We start from the raw sequence: 21,448 nt of genomic DNA, 5'->3' as shown, positions 1-21,448 counted from the left end.
TAGATTAGCGTATTTAATTAGGATCAGTGAGCGGGAATATGGCTAGACTAGTATTAGCTTAGACGCGGTTTTCGTTGAATTAGTAGGCCGCGGGGCTTTACTATTATTAGATAGACTAGATCCTAGTAGCTACGCAACGTAATCGTATTAAGCTTTATATTAATAAGAACATTAGTAGCCTAAAGAAACTCGATACTTAGAAGAAGTCTTAGCTTTAATTTATCTATAACCTAAGCTATAACCTGTATCTTACCTAGCGCGTTTATACCTTATTAGGTGCTAGGAAGGTATAATAAGAAGGTAGTATATCTTATAACTATTACTAGTTAAGAGATACCTTAGAATATCGTAGATATAGTGTTATTATATCTGACGTTAGGATAATTTACGAGCTATACGGCGGCGACGTAAAGGCGTATATAACTCGTATTAACATATATTGTTTTCACTAAATCGCTAAGTTAAAATAAGACGTCTATCTTTATATATATAAACCCTACTAAGCGTTCTAGTAGCAGCTTAGTACAAGGTTCCTTATAAATAACTTATAGCTATTCTACTACTCTAGGGCGATAGTCTTACGTATCTACGGCGGTGTTAGTATAAGGTATATAGTCGTTTTTAAAGATATATTTAAATATTTAGTTCCTTAATAGGAAGGTAGAAGTATACTTAATATAAGTAGTGACTTTCTCTTACTTTAAGATTACTAAATAGCTAGCTTCACTATCTTTATTTTCTATCGGCGTATTAGCTAATAGCTCTAGCTAAGTGAACGTTTTAGTAGCGATATAGCTAGCTTTAATTAGTTCTTAATTATACTCTAAACTATACTCTTTAGTGATATCGATATAATCTATTATATAGTTCGCACTATTATTATAGCGAAATCGTCTGAATTAGCTATACTCGGACTTAGGTGCGTCTATAATATTTTCGCCTTAGGATAATAGTAATATTAAGCGCTACTTTAGTAGCAGCAGGTAGTTAAGCTAGCTCTGAGTCTGCTTCTAGGTATTAGTATTACTTAATCGGGCCTAGTTCTAAACATAGGAGGGCTAATAAGAACGGAAGCTGTAAGAGCTTTAATAGTCCTGGAAATAAGAATTATTATTACTAGGTCGCTAGTCTTATCTTATAATAAAGTAAGGGCAGTCTTATCACAACTTTTCAGTCTATATTTCCTATTTCTCTATAAGGTCTTTAAGATACCTTAGTAATATTGTTATTTCAGTAGGGCGGTATATAATTAGACGGAACCTAGGGTTAAGATTATTATAAATAGTAGATAGCTACTAATAAGTTTTATCTATATCTGCCGCCTTAGCGTGCCGGATTACTATAGAAGCCTATCCTCTAATATCCCGACCTTTTTTAGTATTAGTCTTAGTATACTTATCCTTATTAAGCTTTTTTAATACTATAGCTATAGAGTCTTTAAATCGTTTTAATAAGTATATTATCTATAGTTCGATGCTATTCGGAGTATACTAGAACGCTAACCGCGTAGTTTTATTAATTTCCTTAGTATACTAGCGCTATACTAACCTATAGAAGTAAGATTATAAGTTTACTCGTATAATACTCTCTTATCTTACTATAGCGTTAAAGTAAAAAGAGTTTATAAAAAGAAAGATATTCTACTATATTATAGCTTTTCTAGTATAATCTATAGTATTAAGTATATTAGGATTAAAGAAGCTGATATCTTCTAGATTCTATCTTTAGGAAATACTATCTAAGGAGAGGAAGTCGATTATTATATTATTACTGCGATTTAGCTAAGGAGGTACTAGGTTAAATTACAAAGGAGGTTGATTTTAGTTGTTATTAAAGTTATTATCTCCGCTTAGTGCGGTACTTAAGTGTTATTATTAGCGCTAGTCTCTCTCGTCTAATACTTATATAATTATCCGCGCTATTAAGGCTAATATTTCTTACTATATCTCTAGGGTTAGTACCGGAATATATTAGTTATTACTTTCTCCTACTACTAGGAGTATAGCTCTATTACTACTTTAGCTCTATATGTTTAAAGGTATTTCTGGACGTATAATATCTTCTATTAATATCATAGAGCAGTAACACGGCTATTCTTATTCTATATTTAGAAAGAACCTATTAGTGTTATTAGTAAAGTCTTTAACTATCGCTCTAAGAGCTAGCTTATCTACTACTTAATCTTAAGGGTATTTTAGCGCTAGCTAAGGAGTATCGCGAGCTATTTCTCTGTTTTACAGTTATACTAAAACTAATCGAGAGCGGTTTCAGGCCTACTCCTATAGTATTTGACGTAGGAACCTCTTAGTAATCTTCTAGATTATATCTTAGTATATATTAGTATTTATAGCAGATTTATACCTAGTTTCCCGGAAAAATCGTAGTTAATAAGTAAGTATAATAAACGTTATAAAGAGTTTAAGTTTCTCTTTCTCTACTATCTGTAATTTATTAAAGTACTAGCTTATAGCAGTAGTAATACTACTAGTCGAGTAATAATTAAGTGTAATAGGGTAGTGCGTTTAATAACACCGCGGCCTTTTAGCAACGGTTCCGTATAGTGAATAGCGCGGGGCGATAGTCCTAAGCTAGTCCTATAGTCCGTTTTTAATAGTATAGATTAAACTCGGAATTACTACTATTATTATAGTATAGTAAGTGAGGTTATAAAAGGATGTATTATTCCTATGGAATAAGCGTACTACTTAAGGTAGTCGCTACCTAATGGGGAAGGTGCTGGTATGATACTGTACTAGTGCTATAACTATAACAGCCTATAAGTTAAGAGGGATAAGAAGAATAAGACTCTGCGGATTTATTAAATAGCTTACACTTAAAAGCTACTAGAAAGGTTTAGAATAGCTGCAGCTAGAGGTAATACCTTACTTATAACTGCTAGAATAGTACTTAGGGAGTTAGCTAAAGATAAAGGTATTATATTAGCCTCCCCTAAAGAGATCTTATTGTTTTAGCAGATTATCAGCTCTCTAATATACCTCTCGAACTTCATATGACTTAATATTACCTATATAATAGGCTAGCTAGCGTAGTATATATTAAATCCCCTTAAATCTTACCTCTAAGATATGAAACCTCTTCTCCGATATTTATAGCGTACTAAAGGTAACAGAATAACGTTTAGAATAGGAATAGAATATAAGGGGAAGCTAAACAACGATATATTCGATATTTAGACTGATATTACGTAAAGGATAGAATATAATAGGAAATTATTCTAAGGATAGATAGTAAGGTTCTATAGGAGTCTAATCTCTTAGGCTACTAATAGGTAAAGGTCTATAGCTCTCTCTAGCTTAGATTCTAAGATAATAACTACTAGTAACTCTAGAGAAATAGCTTAGTTACTTAAGCTATAGAAAGACCTTAATATAAAGCTATCCCGAATTCTTATATTATATCTTAATAACACTAGAGCCGAATCTCTCTTAAAAGAACGGAAATTCTATCTAAAAGCAAAGTATATCGATATCCGCTAGTTCTATATTCGAGATAATATAGTTTTATATAATAAGTTAGTAGTAAAACACGTTCTAAGTAATAATAATATAGCAGATACTCTTATAAAAGCTTTACTCTTAGAATCGTTTAAACAATATAAGATATATATAAGGTTACCTAATAATAACTGATTCTCTAATAATAACTCTAAGATTAATAATAGTTAGCTAATTAATAGTAAACCTATATAAATTAAGGCTATTTCTAGTAGTAGAACTTATAAAAATAGAATATTCTTCGCGGAAAACTAGTCCTTTAATAAATACCTTCTTTAATAATAATATATACTTATAAATTAAGTAAAATAATAATATATAACTACTATACCTAATAGTTAAGATAAATCTTATTCCGCAGTTAAAAGAAGAAGGAAAGGAAATAAAACTAGAAGAGGATAACTTTTATATACCCTAGAGGCTAGAGAGAAAGCTAGTAAAGAATAAATCTTAGTAGCTATAAAAGGAAAGTATAAGGTAGCTATAAATAAAAGTAAATAAGAGTAGTAGAAGTAAGAGATTATTAATAAGAGAGCGATTTAGGTATACTCTTATATTATTTTATATACTTTAATACTATAAAGTTACTAAACTCCTAGGAAAACAGAAGATATAAGCACTATATATACGCTAGTATATTACAGGAGTTAATAAAGTATAATCGAGGCTCCTTATATAATATAAGTTATTAGTAATACTTTAGCGATACTCTAGTGTTACTTTAGGAATATTTAGCGCTATACTACTTTAAAAGGCTCTATTTACTACAGATATAAAGAATAAGGGGACTATTAGAAATATAGGGATTATAAGCGTAGACTCAGTACTATAGGCCGTACTACTAAGTACGCTACCCCTTTATATAAGAGATTCTCTCTCTCTGTAGTAGCTCCTTATGCAACTGCAATTCTGTCAAATACATATTCTCCAAACCTACTGATTCAACCTCACGTTCCGAGGAAGAGGTCCGTGCACAAACTTTGTTGTTTCTATTTGGGCATTGAGCACTGAGAATCGGTCCACAAGTCATCTATTATCCACACAAGTTAGGTAAGATAGCACCTGGAAATCATATAGATACAGGTAGCCCACGCCTCAGGCAAAGCGACCTTCGAAAGAGAAGGTATAATGCAGGGCAAATATGGTCAAGTATTTGATCTCAAAAATCCCAAGCATTATCGAAAGTCCACTGCTGTATTGCCTCAAAATCACGACACATGTGCGTAATGTCAAACCGAGCTTTTGGCTGTTTTCCTTCATCGCCATGATCGGTGTACACGATCACATCGATATCACTATCACACTGTTCCTAAAATCAGATCCTCATACCCGGAGGTGCCAAAGAGCTTCTCACCATTATCTTCTGTCGAATTATGTCCATGCAGTGGTCTGATATAGCAGGAAAGATTAGCATTGTCTCTTGTAAATGGGAAGACACACAGATACTCACCAACGTGAAATAAGATTCGCTCCTCAGTATCTTGAAAAGCGATGTAACTAGGGTAGTATCCACGGAAAATATACTTCCGTACGAGATCTAAGCAATGGAGTTGGTGGAATACGTCGATGTAGGCAAAGTATTTGTCTCCATATCTCTTGGCGTTGTGAGTAGGCTGGCCTAGGGCGTTCATCGCGTCTTCATCTATCAAAACCAGACTATCTTCAATTGAGATTAGAAAAATAGGGTGCGTCTTCTCTGTCTATTTGGTGCAATGAAGGTTTCTCACGATTCAGAATTCCTGCCCAGGCTTGGTCGAGTTCTGGCATTGGATAGCCTTTGAATGGCGATGAAGACCCTTTGCTCTCGAAGTCCGCGTGATCGTAAATCTTGGGAGAGTAGACGACAGTGTTCCACAGCGGCGCTATAGAGAGTCAATTTGAGATATATATAAATGGAGTAGGGACATTCACAATATATTCTTTGGAAGCCTGCACCGGCAGAGCTGTCAGGCTCCGCCTTTATGCCACCCCATATGAGGAGAGTCAAAATAGCTGAAAGGAGAATGCCATGAAGGAGCCAGTGCAATATATCGTATCTTGTATTTGGCCTTTTGGCGATTTCGACATCGTCAGGCAGCTCAGGCTGCTCAATAGCACTGAGCTCTTCGTAACTGAAAGCCATCTCTGTCCACACGAAATTGTTGGGTTGTTGTCTGAGCAGCAGAAGCAGCTGGAGTAGATGCTAGAAAGTCATTCGAAGTACTTCCAAGAGCGAGAGATAATCCTGGCAGAACTGTCGAATTGATATGTGCACTTTGGAAGGATTCGATCTTCAGCTGAAATCACATGTAACAATGTCGTGCGTGGCACAAATAAGAACAGCCGTCATCACGAAAGGACACCCACCCTGCAACCGCCTGCATGACATCCCCTGGAGCATCTCTAGAAATCCGGAGAAAGTGTGGGTAGCTTTCCAGGGTGACTATCTAATAACCAAGCTGCTCCGAGCCCTGGCAGGTCACTAGAAACCTCTAAAGCTGCCCTTGTCTTTGCTACAGACCAGATTTTAGCTCGTGCTTTAAGCTCAACCAGGCCCTTCGGCCATTCAAGAATCCAGTTGCAGGCTTCCGACCCGCAAAACTTCACATTTAACAGGGGAGGAAGAGTATACGCTTGGCACTATACTTACCTTAATATAACTCGATTGGGCTTAGCACAAGTAAACAAGAACAGCTGTAGATGTCAGGTAATGAGAGCGTAAATGGTCGGGAGGCTCGCAACCGGAGATTTGTATGAGGAAATGTTGCTTCTTAGACACAAACTAACGCTTTCTCCCACCCTCCAATGCAGTGCGAATTTTGCAACCTCTTACTGTCCCCCTTCTTCTCAAACAAATATTTCTCACCGATTCGACATCAGCAAGATGGCTTATCCAAGATACGCACTTGTAGCATCAGCAGAGGAGAGTATCCCATTGGGGAGGCTTGATTCTTCAAGCGATGACTCGAAAGACATCAAGAGAGCCCTTCAAAGGCTTAGATACCGGAGGATGTATGCCGTCTCATCAGGGCTGATTCTCTCAATGTTTTTGAACATGAATCTTCTACTTTCACTCGCAGCCCACGATGGATTCAGTCATGCGCCTTACTGTAAGTATCCAATCTAACCGCAGTTGCGGAAACCATTCTGATCCTCACAGCACCTGCTTCAACTATATTACGTAACAATAAAGTCGTTTTTTCGAGTGGATTTGGAATAGAGCAGTCTCCATTTCAAGGTCAGCCAAATGAGCTTAACAACAAGCTATGGGAAAGCCTCTACAATTGTACGGCCCTTGCTCAGCCGCGGCAGCTCCGACGGGCTCCATTTTGCTAACAATTAGAAGTTGGAATCACAAGGATAAGCACTGAAGAAGCCCGTCCAATGCCAAACAAAACTTTGCCAATTCCAGGAGACAAAGGAGGCTATGTTGTGCAGCTCTCTGTTTTTCATCTCTTACACTGTCTGGTAAGTAGATTTGCATCCTCCCACTCTGTTTGATGAGTTGCTCATACATTTCAGAACCTCGTAAGACGCGGCTTGTACGGAGAAGTTGACATGTCTAACAATGACGACTCATTGGGGATAGAGCATCTTGATCATTGCGTCGACCATATCAGGCAAAGCATTATGGTGAGCAACCCAACGTGAAAAGAGAAACAGGCCAACGACTTATCTACATAAATTACAATAGTGCTCTAGTGATGTTGCCCCATTGACGTTCGCTCGTCGATCTATGGACGAGAAACCGAAAGCTGTAGCCGAGGTTCTTCATGGCTGCCGTGACTTCTCCGCCGTACAGAGGTGGGCGCTGCAGAGACAGATCTCTTTGGAAGTGGATTTTGATACTGTTGTGACAGATGATCCACTCGGTTGGGGCTCATATCAATACTCGCCTGGGGCATGATTATGCTGCTATGCCGATTATATGATATCAAGATGACCGAGCGAGATTTCCATAACTTTAGCTATGTTTATGAATTGTTTACAAGATTTACCTTCTCCGTGGTGGGACAAAGCCAATGCAAACCGGTTAGATGCTGCTGTTTTCCCTTATTATCTTCATATGAACCATCGTAAGCAATTGAAAGAGTTGACAGCGATTTCCACCTCCATACCAAAGGTGAGTCGTGATGAGCACCAACCCATCGCTTACGGACTGGAATAGGATAATTAGTGGATATTCTATTGAGACATTTATCTTGATATGCTTGTTCGGAGGGCCACTGCAGGTAATTCCGCCTGTAATGACCATAATAACGGACCTTTTGCGGCGACGATGCTCGTTTTGGAAATGTACTCGTTGACCCCAAACCACCACATGTGCTGTACTGAAGGGCAAGTAGCCTCACTCCACTCGGCCCTCAACCTCATCCAGCGGTGACTCGATAGCGGAAGAGGAATAAACGAATGCCGATCAACTCTATGTCACTGTTGCCTAGCAGGCCCCATTCGACTTTCGATATTATTCGATCTCGGAACTCCATCGATTGCATCCGATCCACTGTGGGGGCCCACCCCATGCCAAAGCTTCAAGCGGTTGAATTCGCGCATCTCATTGTCTCGTCACCAACGATGCAGTGACAGTGATCGTTTAATTGCCGTTGAAGACATACCAACAGAGCCATGTGCATGCGGCGCAGAGCAGGGCGCATGCGTTTTTATTGTTGGTCAGGCCGTCAGGCCGTAGAAGACCCGCATGTTGGCTCCCAGCTCCGTGCGTGCGTCGCAGTGCCCATGGGGGTTTGTTGTTGGCGAGGCTGCTTGAGACTCGAATGTTGATTCTAGGATCATGGCATGGAACTAGCAGATGAGAGGCTTAACCACTTGCTTGAGGCACCGCTGTATTGAGAGCTTCCTCTGGGGTAAAGGCAAGCAGCTATCTGCGGAGATTACTGCATAATCGTTGAAGCTCAAGATTTTAACCGTCAGCGCCACCACTCCCTTTATTCTTGGGTCTGACAATGGGTCCGCCAAGTAGCAGGGTAAAAGCTCTGTGCGGCCTGGAGTTGACTATGACTTTACGATTAAAAGCGTGCAAACAGAGCAAACAGGCTCAAGAGTGATAGTTTATAATCTTATTCTAATCCAATGCTCGATTTATATCCACAATTCGAGAGCTCACGGACGTTGTAAGACCCTCGTGTAACCTAAATATCCAGGTAAAATATGTCTTATAAAGCCTGCTAATCGTACGAATCTAATTCCTGCAAAGTCGGACTTGAAAAATTGAGATACTGAGCAAGAAATCGTATCGATGCTACTGGTTAGAACCCCCCGGCGAAGATCTATCTTGGAGACTCCATTGTCAGACCCAAGAATGAAGGGAGTAGTGACCAGCAGTGATCAACAGCATGGAAAATACTAGCCCTCCTACTTCGTGTAGATACCCTGGATAAATCGTAGCGTTGCAACAGAGACTTACATTCGAAATCGAAGGCAAAAATCGAATGCATAGGAGCACTAATTTTTGGACACTTATGGTCAGGCAGCGATCGTCCCAGTTGAGCCCGTCGTCGGTGACACTAACTGATGATTCTAGTCCCGTTGACTTTTGCGTGGCAGCGTGTGTTATGTGGCAGATGACCCTGCTCCAGGCTGGTTGAGGATTTGAGAGCTTGGATAGCATCGGGGTAAAGACCACAATGGAAGTCTTTACCGTCCTCGCATACTTCAACAATGCAGGGCCGCACCTAGACTCCTCCAATGAACACCCACGCCCGTCACCATCTCCCAATTGTTTCCCAACGGCTTGGCATAGATCAGGCCACAATCTGTATGTGCTGGATCGTGAGGTAATACTAATTGCACACCCAATTAGCACGGGACGTATTCTAACACAGCTAATAGTATAGTGGAATTGAGACGTACATTCAGGTGGGCTAAGTACATTGTTCTGGTTTGCTTGTGGCATGCGAATCTTTTTTAACATCGTCCGAAGAGGGCAAGTGTTATTCATGATAAAAAATATACATAAAGGCGCATATGCTGAGCTCAAGCTCGTGTCTCGACCAAAACGAATTGGCTCAAAGGCCGATCGCTGTCGCGGGATCGAAGCTTGAGTGGTAGATCGAGGTTATGTTAAAACAGGGTGAAAATTCTGTCGATGCATTGCATTGCATATCAATGTTGGTGCTGTTGGAAGAAGAGTGCAGAATAGAATTTGTCTGATACACAAAGAGAGACTCGCATGCACGGCAAAAAAGGGCGAGCCTCCCCATTTTCTTGCTAGGGTGGTGAGTGGTTGTGCACGATAAGCGCTCTTGTTAGCCCATCCCACGCCCGGCTGCATCTATTGATCATCGATAGAAGCGGACAGTCTTATCATTTGCTAGAAGCTGGAAAAGAGGATGTGTGCAGGTTCTCGGCAAAAATTTCCGTGTTCGAAAGCGTAGAGAGAGGCGCGGGGTATGGTGGAGAGCTTCTCATTATGTTCAGGTATAATAATTAAGTTGGGTGTGCGATCAGAAGTTGAGACCCAAACCGCAACAAGGTTATTGCCAACTCGAATCCTACTAGCTATCAGCCAAATTCTATGATGTTTTTCAAGGAGTTCGTTATCTTAGCTCTTGGAGTTTCCGCCATGGCGTCCCCTATGCCCAGCGGAAACAAGAATGTCGACGACACGAGCACCCGAACTGACTGGGTTTCGAGCTACAAGCCTGGCAACAAGAATGTCGACGACACGAGCACCCGAACTGACTGGGTTTCGAGCTACAAGCCTGGCAACAAGAATGTCGACGACACGAGCACCCGAACTGACTGGGTTTCGAGCTACAAGCCTGCCAACAAGAATGTTGACGACACGAGCACCCGAAGTGACTGGGTTTCGAGCTACAAGCCTGGCAACAAGAATGTTGACGACACGAGCACCCGAAGTGACTGGGTTTCGAGCTACAAGCCTGGCAACAAGAATGTTGACGACACGAGCACCCGAAGTGACTGGGTTTCGAGCTACAAGCCTGGCAACAAGAATGACGTCGACATGAGGCTCCATTTCTGGGTAGGGCAGGAGACTTATTCACTGTCGAGAAATATGCTAACGCATCCCATTAGGTTCCGTTGGGCCCTGAGTACCTCAAGCTCGATTACTCGCCCATACACCATGAGCACCTCATCACTCTCGCGTCGGGGACCCAGATGATGCATGGAAGTGGGTTTATGAGTGCCGTGGCTCGATTTCTCCATCTGTGATACTGCGAGGACTGGATGACGAGGGCTGCCGATCGTTAGGAGGACAGGAAGTTTCATTTTCCTGAATTTATGATGGGACTCACGTCTTCTTTTGTGAAATGGTTGTATTTGAGATTTCTGGGAACCTCGCTCTTTGAGATAATAGTGTTCTATTGCAAGCACCTTGTTCGGCCTAAGGAAATTCGTTAATACGTTGAACGTAACTATAATGAGCACGGAGATAGCTTTCAATCTGAACCATTTGTGTGAAGATCTTCCGGGTATCCCAAAGCGTGATACACCAGCCAGGCCTCAGAACCCTCAGAATCCCCATCTTTCCAGGTACTTTCCAAGATTTTCTTCGATGCTTGTCTTTATTTCGTCGACTTTCTGGGGTTCCATGTGTTCCAGCCACCGCGACATGAAGAAGTATGGAGGCGAGACGTCTTCAAGAAACCATTTCAGCCCCGCAAGCTCTCCAGCACCCTGAATATCCACGGGTCTAAGCACACCAGCGCGAACAAATTCCTTGTCCATCATCTGAGCGATCTCAAAATCCACCTTCCTACCGTTCTGAGGAAGATTATTCCCATCGAACCCATCGAGGAGGCACCGGCGAAGTTGCCCTTCGTCGCCTTCTTCGAAAGGACCAGCTAACAAAGCGCCCACCGTTCGGAATGAGTAGAAGTACTCATCTGCTGGGGTAGCGATATGAGATAAATCAAAATCAAGGAGCGCCGTCAAACGATTTGATGTCGGATCAAATAACATATTAAATGTATCTAACGCGTGGTCAGCCTGTGTTGATTTTCATTGCTTGACTCGGACATAGACGAACTAAAATCACCATGAACCAATGTCTGACGAGCGATGGAATTCTCCGCGACTTGCTTTGCAATCCCATTTGTTACAAAGCGCTCCAGACGGTCCCTGAGATGGTTCCGGCGCCACCCTGCGATCCGCTCCGAAGTATCAGACTCGATCAGCTGTCGGCGGAGCATCTGCGTGTACATCTCGTGAAATTCGGAAAATGGTCCACCACACGGGATTGTCGTCGGTCCGGTGACAATTTCGCCAGATTCGTTGAAAGAAAGCCCTCCGTAACCTTTAACTGACTTTGGAAGAGAGTAGCTCTGGATCAGCTTGAATACGTCGGCGATCTGATGAAGGATATCCTGCTGATGGTCTCTGTCTAGGCCGTGAAATTCTTTGTCGAGTTGGGTGCCAGCCATATACTCCTGAAGGATCCATCCGTACCCCTCTACTGACGGACACCAGGCATAAGTGTTGGGAATTAGTCTGTCTTGGTAGGTGGAGAGGGCCTGTCTCATCAAGCACATCGCAGCTACCTCGTTCTGTACTCGGACATCCTCGTTTAGCATTGCCTGGGGATTGGATAGTCGAATGACCACTTTGGTAGTCCCTGCTAGCAGACTGGATGTTCCTGGCTTGAAACCTGTCGGTGATGATGTTGCGGGCTGGCAGACTGAATCGGCGAGCTCGACTAGGTGGGCGAAGTTGTTCGAGTCCCGGCCCAGCCTGCTAATGCCTAGCACCTACAATAGTACAAAAGTCAAATGTAAGCCCTAAGTGGTAAGGAAGCTTGTGATATACCTGACGTCCGAATCCATCTCGCATCAGATTAATGATGAAGCGCTGTCTGTGCTCGGCGGTGCTTTCAGCCATGCTGAAATTGAGTGTGGGGTTTTTTCTTTGGCAGTTGCCTGCAAGGACGGGCCGACCGTGAATGCAGATAAAAGATGAATCTTATAGGAGAAGCAGTGGGTGCGCACTAGGCCCTGTTTGTTCTCCGCAGGGTGTTGAAAGTCTTGAAGGAGTGAAAATAAGGTTTAGCGCTGTTACTCGGAACGCATCAATAATTTTTCCCTCTCTTCCGCTTTCACTCTTTCACTACACTTACAAACTGGCTTTTGCAAGCTCCACAAGACAGCCTTAACTTACATCATATCACCCCACCCTCCAATTCCATCCCGTTACCTACCTTATCGTAGGGATAAAGCAGATCATCAATGAACCACACCAACTTCGAGCAACGGCTCGACTTCATTCGAACTACAATTCAACAGCAGTATGGATTGAGTACCGTTGCCATTGACCCAATCGAATATGATCCGCAATGCATGTTCCCCTACAACAATTTCGTCTACCGCGTGAAACTCTCTCGTTCTACTTTCCCCTCGTCCCAACGCAGAACAGTGCTCGACGCGCCGGCTGCCCAACCCGGTACCGTTGCGATTCCCGATTCTGCTCAGCATGTCGTCATGCGCCTCAGCAATGCTGCCGCGGGACTCAACGATCAGAATCGAGTACAAAATGAGGTTGCAGCAATGTCTCTCGCCCGCAAAGCCCTCGCCCCTCGACAGATTGTCCCCACCGTCTATGGCTGGGCAAGTGCTGCGAAAGATCAGGGTTGGATTCTGATGGAACACATGAGAGGCACTCCGCTCGATGCAAATTTCGAAGATATGAGCTCGGATGACAAAAACAAAACTCTGAAGGAAGTTGCGGATATTGTTAGGGCCATGCAGCAGTATGAGCTGCCAGAGAGCATCCAAGGATTCGGTGGTCTGGATTTTGGCAGTGACGGCAATATCGTCAGTGGGCCACTTACGGTCTTTCCCTGCGGACCTTTCACGACATATTCAATGCTGGTGAAGGGCGTCCTGTATGAACAACTTGCTGCTGCCGACAAGAGTCCTATTATTCGTGGTTGGACAACCAAAGACACTCGGGCCAAGCTGGAGAGGTTTATCACCAAAAATGTTGATCGAATGCTGCAAGGTATCAACACTGAGAAGAAGCGACTTGTTCATGGAGATTTCAGTACGTTCAGTTGCTACCTTCCAGCCTCTGCTCCCTTCTCATGTAAATCCGATAGACTAATCCGAGAACGTTTAATTCACAGCTATGAATAACTTCTTGTTTGACAAAGAAGCTGGTCAAATTACCGCCATCCTTGACTTTGACTGGGCCCAGATTGGCTTGGCAGCAGATGAGATATTGCGGTCTTTTCATAAGTGCTACGCTCGGTTTCCGGGTCCTTACGAGCAGGACCCAGACCGTGTTTCGTTACGGCACGCCCTTTTACACGGTTTCCCCTCTCCCCTACCTATTTCATCTCGAAGCGTTAGATGGGACATAGCAGAGATGTGGGACAGTCAACTCGCAGATGTTGATGCAGAGAGGCCCAGTACGCTCGAAGGAATCGAACCCTTGTCTCGCTTGTATACGCTCCTGGATATGATTTGCCCTGATATGCTTTCCAATGAGGTTATTATTAAGCAAAGGAGCAGGAAGACAATGGAACGGGAAAAGGAAGTTGCGGAAGAGGTTCTGGAGCGATTTTTAAAGGAGAATCAAGCCTGAGCCGGTGCTGTTCTTTTGTGTAATGTAATATATCAGCCTCGTAAATTCCACGGACTACAAATAATAGGGAGCCGAGTTTTTAGAAGCTAGATTTGGTTATTAGTATTGTGCGGCGAACTCTTTTGTGGGGAAGGATTCTTTTTCTCTTCAAAGTACAATGGTCTGGGGAGAGGGAAACTGTACGATGCAATCATACTAGGGAAGCCTAATGGAACGCGCGACTTATTCTATAGTACATTAATTGCTTTCTTTAAAGACGTTCCAACTAGTGTCTTCTTGCGATCTCAACCTCCCCATTTTCTTTGCGGTATTCTACCCATGTATCTGCCCTCCCCGCCCTCAGTCCTCGCTTTGAACGCCGTTTTCCTCGACCGTACCGTACTCCCGCGTTGTGACTGGCCGATAGAAGGATGTGGTCCCAGTAAAGCCCTTGAATTAAGTAGGAATATAGAGCTTGAGTTGCTGCTTGTATACCTATGAGGTGAAGCTTATTTGGCATTGTGTTGTACCATGGTCTAGCGTATGAGTACGCGGCCTGAGTCCTGCCTAGGAATCTCTTGAAGATCTATTCCTAAAACTTGTCCTCTTTCTTGTACGCCAGCAAGCGTTGCCTGTTTATAGGTTCTCATGGGGCCATGTTGTGACCAGAGGATATGGGGGAGGGGAGCGCCTCGAAATACTTCATGGCCAGGAAACGCGTCAGTGCACGGACCACTGCCATTTTCGCGACCACCAGATTTCCCAGAAACAGTACTGTTGGACACCCCACATCAACAACATCATCACATATTCGCATTTCTCCAGCTTTGCTTCTTGCTCAAACTTTGGCTGTACTACATGCACTTAACAGTGTCCCCGAGCAGAGAATACCCTCCCCCAGGAATATACGCGATTCCTCACCTCTCGCGCGACTCCAGGCGCGTCACATTCGAAAATGGCACCCGAAGGAGCACGGCGCAAGGGTACTGACAATCAGTATCTTTTCGATTTGGGAACGAGAGGACGGTAAGGACTTCTCAAATCAGCCTGTGCATGCATCTAACACTATGTAGGAAAACTGGTCTCACAGTCCCTGACACTGGCGTTCGAGATGAAAATGGATTGGAGCCGATGGATCACTTGTTTTCGTCTCCTGAGAAGCCCAAAGAAGCATCTGCGCGACGTGTGAATGGCAACCGAAAGAATGCAGATAAGACAATATCGAGTGAGGCAGATATGGATGTTGATGAGAGTATGTTCACCTGAAGACCAACAGTCCACCAATACTGACCTTGCGATAGGCACTGTACCCGACCCTGCAGATATACTCACGGAACGAAAACGAGCAGCTGCGCGACTACCTCTTCCACGATCCAAGTCGCCTATCAAAACATATCTCAAATCACCTGCACGAAGAAACCCATCTCTTGGACCACTTTCCTCGCCAATTCGAGGTTCGATCGTGGAACCTAGGGTGGCTACAACGTCCGCTTCAGTTCGCAGAAGACTGGACTTCTCAAATACTAGCTTTGATAGTAATGGAGACAGTGCAATGACGAATGGATCACCTCAGAAGCGGGCAACTTCAGAGCTCCCAGCAAGGAGTGCAGCAAAACTTACCAATGGCAAGCTACTTGCACCATTCAGGCACGTCTCGTCCGACCACGCCGCCGATGATCGAGATGATACCGGATTGGAGGATATCGGATTCGTGAACGAAGGAGACTCGTTCCAGATGGTCAACGGAGGGGAGGAGGAGGCTCCAGAAGGTGAGGAGGAAGATAGTGAGGAGCAAGAGCCTGAACCACAGCCTGCGAAGAAGTCAAAGGGGAAAGAGAAGGCCGTTGAACTTTCTGCACCTGCCGCGAAACGTGGCAGACCTAAAAAGGCTGCACTCGAGTCAGTCAACGAAGAAGTAACTGAAGAATCTGAAGCAGTACTGCCCAAGAAGCGTGGCCGACCATCACTTGACGCTCCCAAATCACCAAAGCGCAAGATGGGTAGGCCGAAGAAGGTTGTCGAGCCAGACGTGTCAGAAGCGGCAGATGCACCAGAAGAACCAGAGCAACAGCCAGAAGAGGAGTCCGAAGAGAGACCCAAGAAAAGGACGCGGCGTTCTCTTGACGTTCCTCAGGCTGAGGCTGTAAAGACAGCTGGTCGACCAAAGAAGACAGCAAAGGATGCAAACACGAAGGAGACTAAGGGCAAGGGGAAAGCTTCTACGGAAGAGCCTGTGAAAGCAGCAAAGACCAAAGCAAAGGTCACCTCTCGGAAGCCAAAGCTAGCAACTATCGAGGAAGGACACTCACCACAAGTGCAGCGCTGTCCGCCTATGCCTAGGAACAACCGTGGACTGTTCATTCTCCGAAGGGAAACTCCAATGGAAGGGTCAGGTTTCCAGCAGACACGTTCCGGTCGGAACTCCATTAAGCCAGTCGCTTATTGGAAGAATGAGAGAATAGAATACTCCGAAGATGAAAACGAAGATGGCGTAGGCAAATTTCTCCTACCTAGAATCAAGGAGGTCGTTCGTGCTGATGAGGTGCATCAACCAACACGCAAGATCGCGAGAAGTAAATCAAAGGCGCCAAAGTCGAAGAAGCAAAGCGCAGAATCCGAATCAGAGGAGGAGGATATCGATATGGAGCCTTGGGAACTGGAGCCTGGACGTATTTTCGGCGAAGTCAAGAACTGGGATCCAGAAGACCCAAGCGGATCACAGCAAGAAGAGATTCAAGAGGAAATTGCACTGTCAGCTGCAGCAATCATCACTCGCGATATACCGCATGCTTCATTCCGCTTTGCCAAAACGCTTACTCTCCCATTTTTCGGGTCTGGAATGGTCGATCTGCCTGCGCATTCTATGAAGAAATCCAAGAACTCGAGGAAGATGCAGATGGTATTTTTTGTTTTCTACGGCAGGGTTCAGGTCACGGTGAATGATAATGTATTCAGTATCGGAAAGGGTGGGATGTGGCAAGTCCCCAGAGGTAAGAATGCGTCTTCTTTGGGCCAATCGGTACCAAGGTACTGACTTTTGCAGGGAACTTTTATAGTATTGAGAACGATTACGACAAACCAGCCAGGATATTCTTCTCGCAAGGTTGCGAAGTCGTTGAGGACATTGGAGCGGGCGAGAGTCAATAGTCTGGATGCAAGTTTTGTTTTGATGTTTTTGTATTGTTTTTGAGCATGGCGGGCTGGATATGTCAGAGAGCCTTTGATGGTAATCAGCACTTTGGAGTTGACGGTAGCTATGACATGATGACTTTCTATCATTCGAGCGCTGAGTTGTAAATAGAGTGGAAAGTGCAGATCAGCACTTGATAATGGACGTGACTGTATCTTGTTGGGGTTGCCTATCTCGCTCACTGCGAGCATCTCCATTTCAAAAAGCCTTGACCACGTTTACTTTGCTTGTTTAAAATCACGTGCACCAACTACGTCACGCCACCAATCTCTCGAAGTAACATTTCCTCGGAACTTACCTTGTTCTCATTCTTCTTCAACTAGACTGGCCAACATGGCATCAAAAATTGATACTGCGATTTTGAAAGCGCTATCACTTGATCCCGCAAGCACTACACTCGCCTGTCATGGCGGCAGTGGTTTCTCCTCAACCTACAAACTAAGCAGCAGAGCAAGCGATGGTGAAGAGAAGCTGTATTTTGTGAAGACTGGTGCTAACGGAAGTGAGACTATGTTTGCTGGTATGTATTGGCCCTCAGAAGCCTTTACAATATCTCTCAAGTATCTAGCGTCGACCGGTTCACGATTGTGGCGTTGGCTCCTAGGAACGGAGACAAAGAGATGTTGATCACATGCTCATATATCCAACCCACTAATACCACACAGGAGAACTTACCTCCTTAAATACAATCCACAGTATCGTGCCGAGCCTATGTCCGCAATCCTTCGCACATGGCCAATTATTCTCATCACCAGGCGCATTCCTTGCGACTGACTTCTTAAATCTCTCACCATCCTCCTCTTCAAAATCAGGTTCTGGCATTCCCTTGGCTCATAAACTCGCAAAGTTGCATTCCACGCCCGCACCTATTCCTGATGGCTACGATAAAGCTATGTTTGGATTTCCGGTACCGACTTGTTGTGGAGAGACGGTGCAGGATAATAGTTACAAGGGGAGTTGGGCGGAATTTTATGCCGAGAACAGGTTGAGGCATATTTTGAGATGTAAGTCTGCCATTATCCCTTCGTCCGCTGAGACACTGCCCGCGCTAGCAGGGGAAGCTGAACAAGGCCTTCTTATTCGCCGGAAGATGAGGCTCAACTATCATTCAGTGATGTGACCAATTGCAACCCCTACTCCTTATTCCCTGCTAGCTTGGGCAGTGTCTCAGCGGACGAGGGGATACCATTTCGATAATAGATCTATAGATCTATAGATCTTGTTTAGTGGGCATTTTTCCCATTTCGTATTAAGTATTGGTCTCTCATTGACACTCTGCAGGCGCGGAAAAGAATCAAGGTCGTGACACCACTCTATCACAACTCGTCGAAACTACAGCTAGCATCATCGTCCCTCGTCTCCTCCGCGACGGGCACCTAACCTCCCCAGATGGGTCACCTATCGCTCCAGTTGTCGTACATGGTGATCTCTGGAGTGGCAATCGTGGTAAAGGCACCATTGGATGCGAAGGCGGTATCGAAGAAGTGGTGTTTGATCCGAGCGCATGCTATGCTCATAGCGAGTATGAATTTGGGATCATGGGAATGTTTGGTGGCTTTGGGGGGTCGTTCAATAAAGAGTATTGGACGTTGAAGGGGAAGGATGACCCGGTAAGCGAGTGGGAGGACAGGAGGGTGTTGTATGAGCTGTGAGTCTCTTCCGCCACAACTTCTCGACGCTGTATTATTTCTTTCATCTGGTGAACAGTCAGAGCAATTATTAAAAAGATGCTAAGATATAGCAGGTATCATCATCTTAACCACTATGCAATGTTTGGGGGTGGGTACAAGAGTGGCGCTGAGAGTATCATGAGGAAGTTGATCAAGAAGTTTGGTGATGGAAAATAAGTTGAAAGACAAGATAAAAGGATGAAGAAATGATTTGAGATGTCATCCTTTGCATGATAGTTCACTCTTAGTATAGTTAAATTAGATATCATGTCCAGGAAGATATCCTATAAACTGTTAATCCACTGTTTTCAGTCTTTCTCTAATAGCTGTTCTCGCTTGAGCCATATCAACAAAGTGTTGTGCTAAGCGAAACTGAAATCTTTCCAGTGCTCCCACCAGGAAATATCTTAATGACCACAGGAGCGACCAACTTGAACTAAAAGTCTTCGATACTAACAAAATCTTCTGTTATACAGTCCCAAAGTACTCCGATTGAGTAAGACGATCTTCTAACCGAATATGAAGCCATGCAAACAGACAACTGGTCACTATTTCCACATCTTCCCGCCGATTATTGATCCGGCTCCCTAACCTTTAACCACTTCTCTTCAAACTCTGTGATCACTCTTTCAACCTCGTCCTTCTCCATCGCATTGTTTCCTGGCAGAAATATCCCATACCCCTGCTGCGCTTTCAGGATTTCACCTTGAGCGCCCGTCACTGTTGTTGTGTCGATGCTGCGATAAAGCCCCAGAGCTGGATAGGCGACGACGCCAAAAATGGCTGATTTGATCAGCTATTGATTTTGCCTTGAAAGAATTCATGAGCTATGAAGGGATGGATGGGAAAATACCATGGGCAGGTTGAGTCAGCAAGCCTCCGCAACCTTTTGCAATGCCTTTTATCAAGCCGAGCGTGCCACCGTCTCGGGCACCTTTATAAGGCTGCGTGAAGAACCCGACGCAGCCGTCGTAGAAGCCGTATCCGAGACTCTGGAAGGACTTTAGCTCTGAAGTTATGGATCAGGATAGTTTGTGGGAGAATTACCTTCAGGCCAACCTTTCCGCCACTCTTCCACCCGCTGATCTCACCCCTATCTCTCATCTTTTCACCATACAAAGCAGGAATATTATGCATCCCATCCGTCATGGCCATCGGTAGATCAATAGCTGTTTTTGTGAGTGCCATTCCCACTCTTCCAAACCCACGACCAATTGCCTTCCCAGCAGCTCCTGCGGCATGGCTTCCACCAGATGAGGAGCTGTAGACACTCGCCGTTTCACTTTTGGCTCTCTCGATGGCCTTGACTCGCCGATACTCTTGCATTGGTTCCTCAATGACACTACTCATTGCAAGGAAGATGTTTTGGGCACTGTCAAGTCCTGCGGATGTGGTTGCCGTAATGGGTTCCCAGCGCCGGTTTTCGATTGTGATGGGTTTGGATTTGTGTCTATGGAGGTCGTTAGCAAGAATAGGGGTTGATCAAGGAAAGAAATTCTCACAATTTCAGTGACGAAGCCTTGATCTTCTTATATTCTACTAAAATCGATGCTGCACGATGAGACAGTTTGAGTGTCCGCTTTCCCTTCTTCCACGACCAGTTCGCAGGATGTTTCGGGACCATATCGCAGTTGAGCTCCGGAACAGGGACATTTCGATGAAATGACCGGACAGCTGCGCGAACGCCGTTCTCTGCCTTCATCTTCTCGGCTATTTTCTGTGCCGCAAGCCGAGTTTCTGGTGCGATACAGACTGCAATCGCCTTCGAGAGAGATGCGACGCTGAGGGACTTGTGTTCGATAGGTATCAGAGTGGCCGATCAGCCAATCAGTCAGCCATCAGCTGAGCAACTTGCTAAGCTGACTAGCTTACGTATAAATCACAGCTTAATAGCTTTAACTGAAGAGCTTAAAAGCTACTTAAAAGCTGATTCTAAAAATAGATATATACTAAAAATCCCTCTTAAGATCAACTATATTAAATACTACTATAAGCTCTACTATCCCCTTTCTTTACTAGTTTTTTAAGCACTCTTAATACTATAGCAATTAACCTGATAACCTCGAACTATATAGTATAGTTTATATAGAATAAGACGAGAAAACACGCTTATACTCAGAGCTTATAGCAAGTATATATAAAAAATCAAAGGCTATCTTAGTAAGCTATAGCTACTAGACCTGCTTTAAACACTAATACTCTAAAAGAGGCTAATCTATTAGAAGCTCTTTAAGATATAAGGCTAATTAGTCTTTCCGGCTTAAAGGTCATAGAGTTCTTACTATAAAAGTTATACTAGTAAAAGAAGGTACTAGCCTCTCTAATTAACTAGTTTTATATAGCTTTAGAAGCTCTAGCTCTAGAGTTCTTTCCTCTACTTATATAACAGCTTCTCCTTTATATTCCGTCTCCTAAAGCTTCTGTAAAGACGCCTTCCTTTTCCTTATATATTATACGTTATCTCTAGTCTATTATTAGTTAAAATACTACTATTTCCAGCGAGAGTAAAGAACTAAAGCTATTATCTACGTAAGAGAGATATTAGTTTTACTATA

General features: G+C 43.8%; 8 protein-coding genes across 9 annotated transcripts; 5 read left to right on the top strand and 3 right to left on the bottom strand.

Annotated features, from left to right (window-relative positions):
• Positions 1-4,674: 4,674 nt before the first annotated feature.
• ONS95_010515 (uncharacterized protein) lies at positions 4,675-5,637 on the bottom strand (the record flags this gene model as incomplete). The annotated part of the gene is made up of 5 exons (XM_058504116.1): positions 4,675-4,818; positions 4,870-4,904; positions 4,966-5,175; positions 5,243-5,377; positions 5,427-5,637. The coding sequence occupies 5 exons, from the start codon at positions 5,635-5,637 to the stop codon at positions 4,675-4,677; spliced, it is 735 nt and encodes a 244-aa protein (XP_058360829.1).
• A 579-nt stretch (positions 5,638-6,216) lies between these two features.
• ONS95_010514 (uncharacterized protein) lies at positions 6,217-7,401 on the top strand (the record flags this gene model as incomplete). The annotated part of the gene is made up of 5 exons (XM_058504115.1): positions 6,217-6,604; positions 6,655-6,780; positions 6,841-6,962; positions 7,017-7,127; positions 7,189-7,401. The coding sequence occupies 5 exons, from the start codon at positions 6,217-6,219 to the stop codon at positions 7,399-7,401; spliced, it is 960 nt and encodes a 319-aa protein (XP_058360828.1).
• Positions 7,402-10,032: 2,631 nt separating this feature from the next.
• On the top strand, positions 10,033-10,688 carry ONS95_010513 (uncharacterized protein; the record flags this gene model as incomplete). Its single annotated transcript, XM_058504114.1, has 2 exons — positions 10,033-10,497; positions 10,551-10,688. The coding sequence occupies 2 exons, from the start codon at positions 10,033-10,035 to the stop codon at positions 10,686-10,688; spliced, it is 603 nt and encodes a 200-aa protein (XP_058360827.1).
• A 300-nt stretch (positions 10,689-10,988) lies between these two features.
• On the bottom strand, positions 10,989-12,353 carry ONS95_010512 (uncharacterized protein; the record flags this gene model as incomplete). Its single annotated transcript, XM_058504113.1, has 3 exons — positions 10,989-11,449; positions 11,506-12,223; positions 12,282-12,353. The coding sequence occupies 3 exons, from the start codon at positions 12,351-12,353 to the stop codon at positions 10,989-10,991; spliced, it is 1,251 nt and encodes a 416-aa protein (XP_058360826.1).
• Positions 12,354-12,697: 344 nt separating this feature from the next.
• ONS95_010511 (uncharacterized protein) lies at positions 12,698-14,054 on the top strand (the record flags this gene model as incomplete). Its single annotated transcript, XM_058504112.1, has 2 exons — positions 12,698-13,511; positions 13,594-14,054. 2 exons carry the CDS (start codon positions 12,698-12,700, stop codon positions 14,052-14,054), a joined length of 1,275 nt encoding a protein of 424 aa, XP_058360825.1.
• Positions 14,055-14,988: 934 nt separating this feature from the next.
• On the top strand, positions 14,989-17,180 carry ONS95_010510 (uncharacterized protein; the record flags this gene model as incomplete). The annotated part of the gene is made up of 4 exons (XM_058504111.1): positions 14,989-15,059; positions 15,107-15,285; positions 15,335-17,023; positions 17,077-17,180. The coding sequence occupies 4 exons, from the start codon at positions 14,989-14,991 to the stop codon at positions 17,178-17,180; spliced, it is 2,043 nt and encodes a 680-aa protein (XP_058360824.1).
• Positions 17,181-17,549: 369 nt separating this feature from the next.
• On the top strand, positions 17,550-19,182 carry ONS95_010509 (uncharacterized protein). 2 transcript variants are annotated; one of them, XM_058504109.1, is made up of 4 exons: positions 17,550-17,743; positions 17,889-18,227; positions 18,505-18,871; positions 18,968-19,182. In XM_058504109.1, exons 1-4 carry the CDS (start codon positions 17,557-17,559, stop codon positions 19,068-19,070), a joined length of 996 nt encoding a protein of 331 aa, XP_058360822.1. In that variant the 5' UTR covers positions 17,550-17,556; the 3' UTR covers positions 19,071-19,182. The 2 variants fall into 2 exon arrangements, with proteins under 2 accessions (XP_058360822.1, XP_058360823.1); XM_058504110.1 differs by having other exon boundaries at positions 17,889-18,871.
• Positions 19,183-20,710, bottom strand: ONS95_010508 (uncharacterized protein). Its single transcript, XM_058504108.1, has 4 exons — positions 20,396-20,710; positions 19,941-20,343; positions 19,747-19,885; positions 19,183-19,676 (listed from the first exon to the last, which is right to left on the bottom strand). The coding sequence occupies exons 1-4, from the start codon at positions 20,593-20,595 to the stop codon at positions 19,465-19,467; spliced, it is 954 nt and encodes a 317-aa protein (XP_058360821.1). The 5' UTR covers positions 20,596-20,710; the 3' UTR covers positions 19,183-19,464.
• Between the last annotated feature and the right edge of the window lie 738 nt (positions 20,711-21,448).

Source organism: Cadophora gregata (assembly GCF_030347475.1).
Source record: "Cadophora gregata isolate MNR1 chromosome Unknown scaffold_4, whole genome shotgun sequence".
NCBI lineage: Eukaryota > Fungi > Ascomycota > Leotiomycetes > Helotiales > Ploettnerulaceae > Cadophora > Cadophora gregata.
This window is presented reverse-complemented; position numbering and strand designations above follow the sequence as displayed.

Bases quoted from the DNA above. Each gene is read 5' to 3' on its own strand.
- ONS95_010508 (XM_058504108.1), bottom strand. From the start codon at position 20,595: ATGAAGGCAGAGAACGGCGTTCGCGCAGCTGTCCGGTCATTTCATCGA. The intron at 20,344-20,395 runs GTGAGAATTTCT...CGACCTCCATAG, and splicing joins AAGGCTTCGTCACTGAAATT to ACACAAATCCAAACCCATCA. The intron at 19,677-19,746 runs GTATTTTCCCAT...TGATCAAATCAG, and splicing joins GCTGACTCAACCTGCCCATG to CCATTTTTGGCGTCGTCGCC.
- ONS95_010509 (XM_058504109.1), top strand. From the start codon at position 17,557: ATGGCATCAAAAATTGATACTGCGATTTTGAAAGCGCTATCACTTGAT. The intron at 17,744-17,888 runs GTATGTATTGGC...AATACCACACAG, and splicing joins AAGTGAGACTATGTTTGCTG to GAGAACTTACCTCCTTAAAT. The intron at 18,228-18,504 runs GTAAGTCTGCCA...GACACTCTGCAG, and splicing joins GTTGAGGCATATTTTGAGAT to GCGCGGAAAAGAATCAAGGT.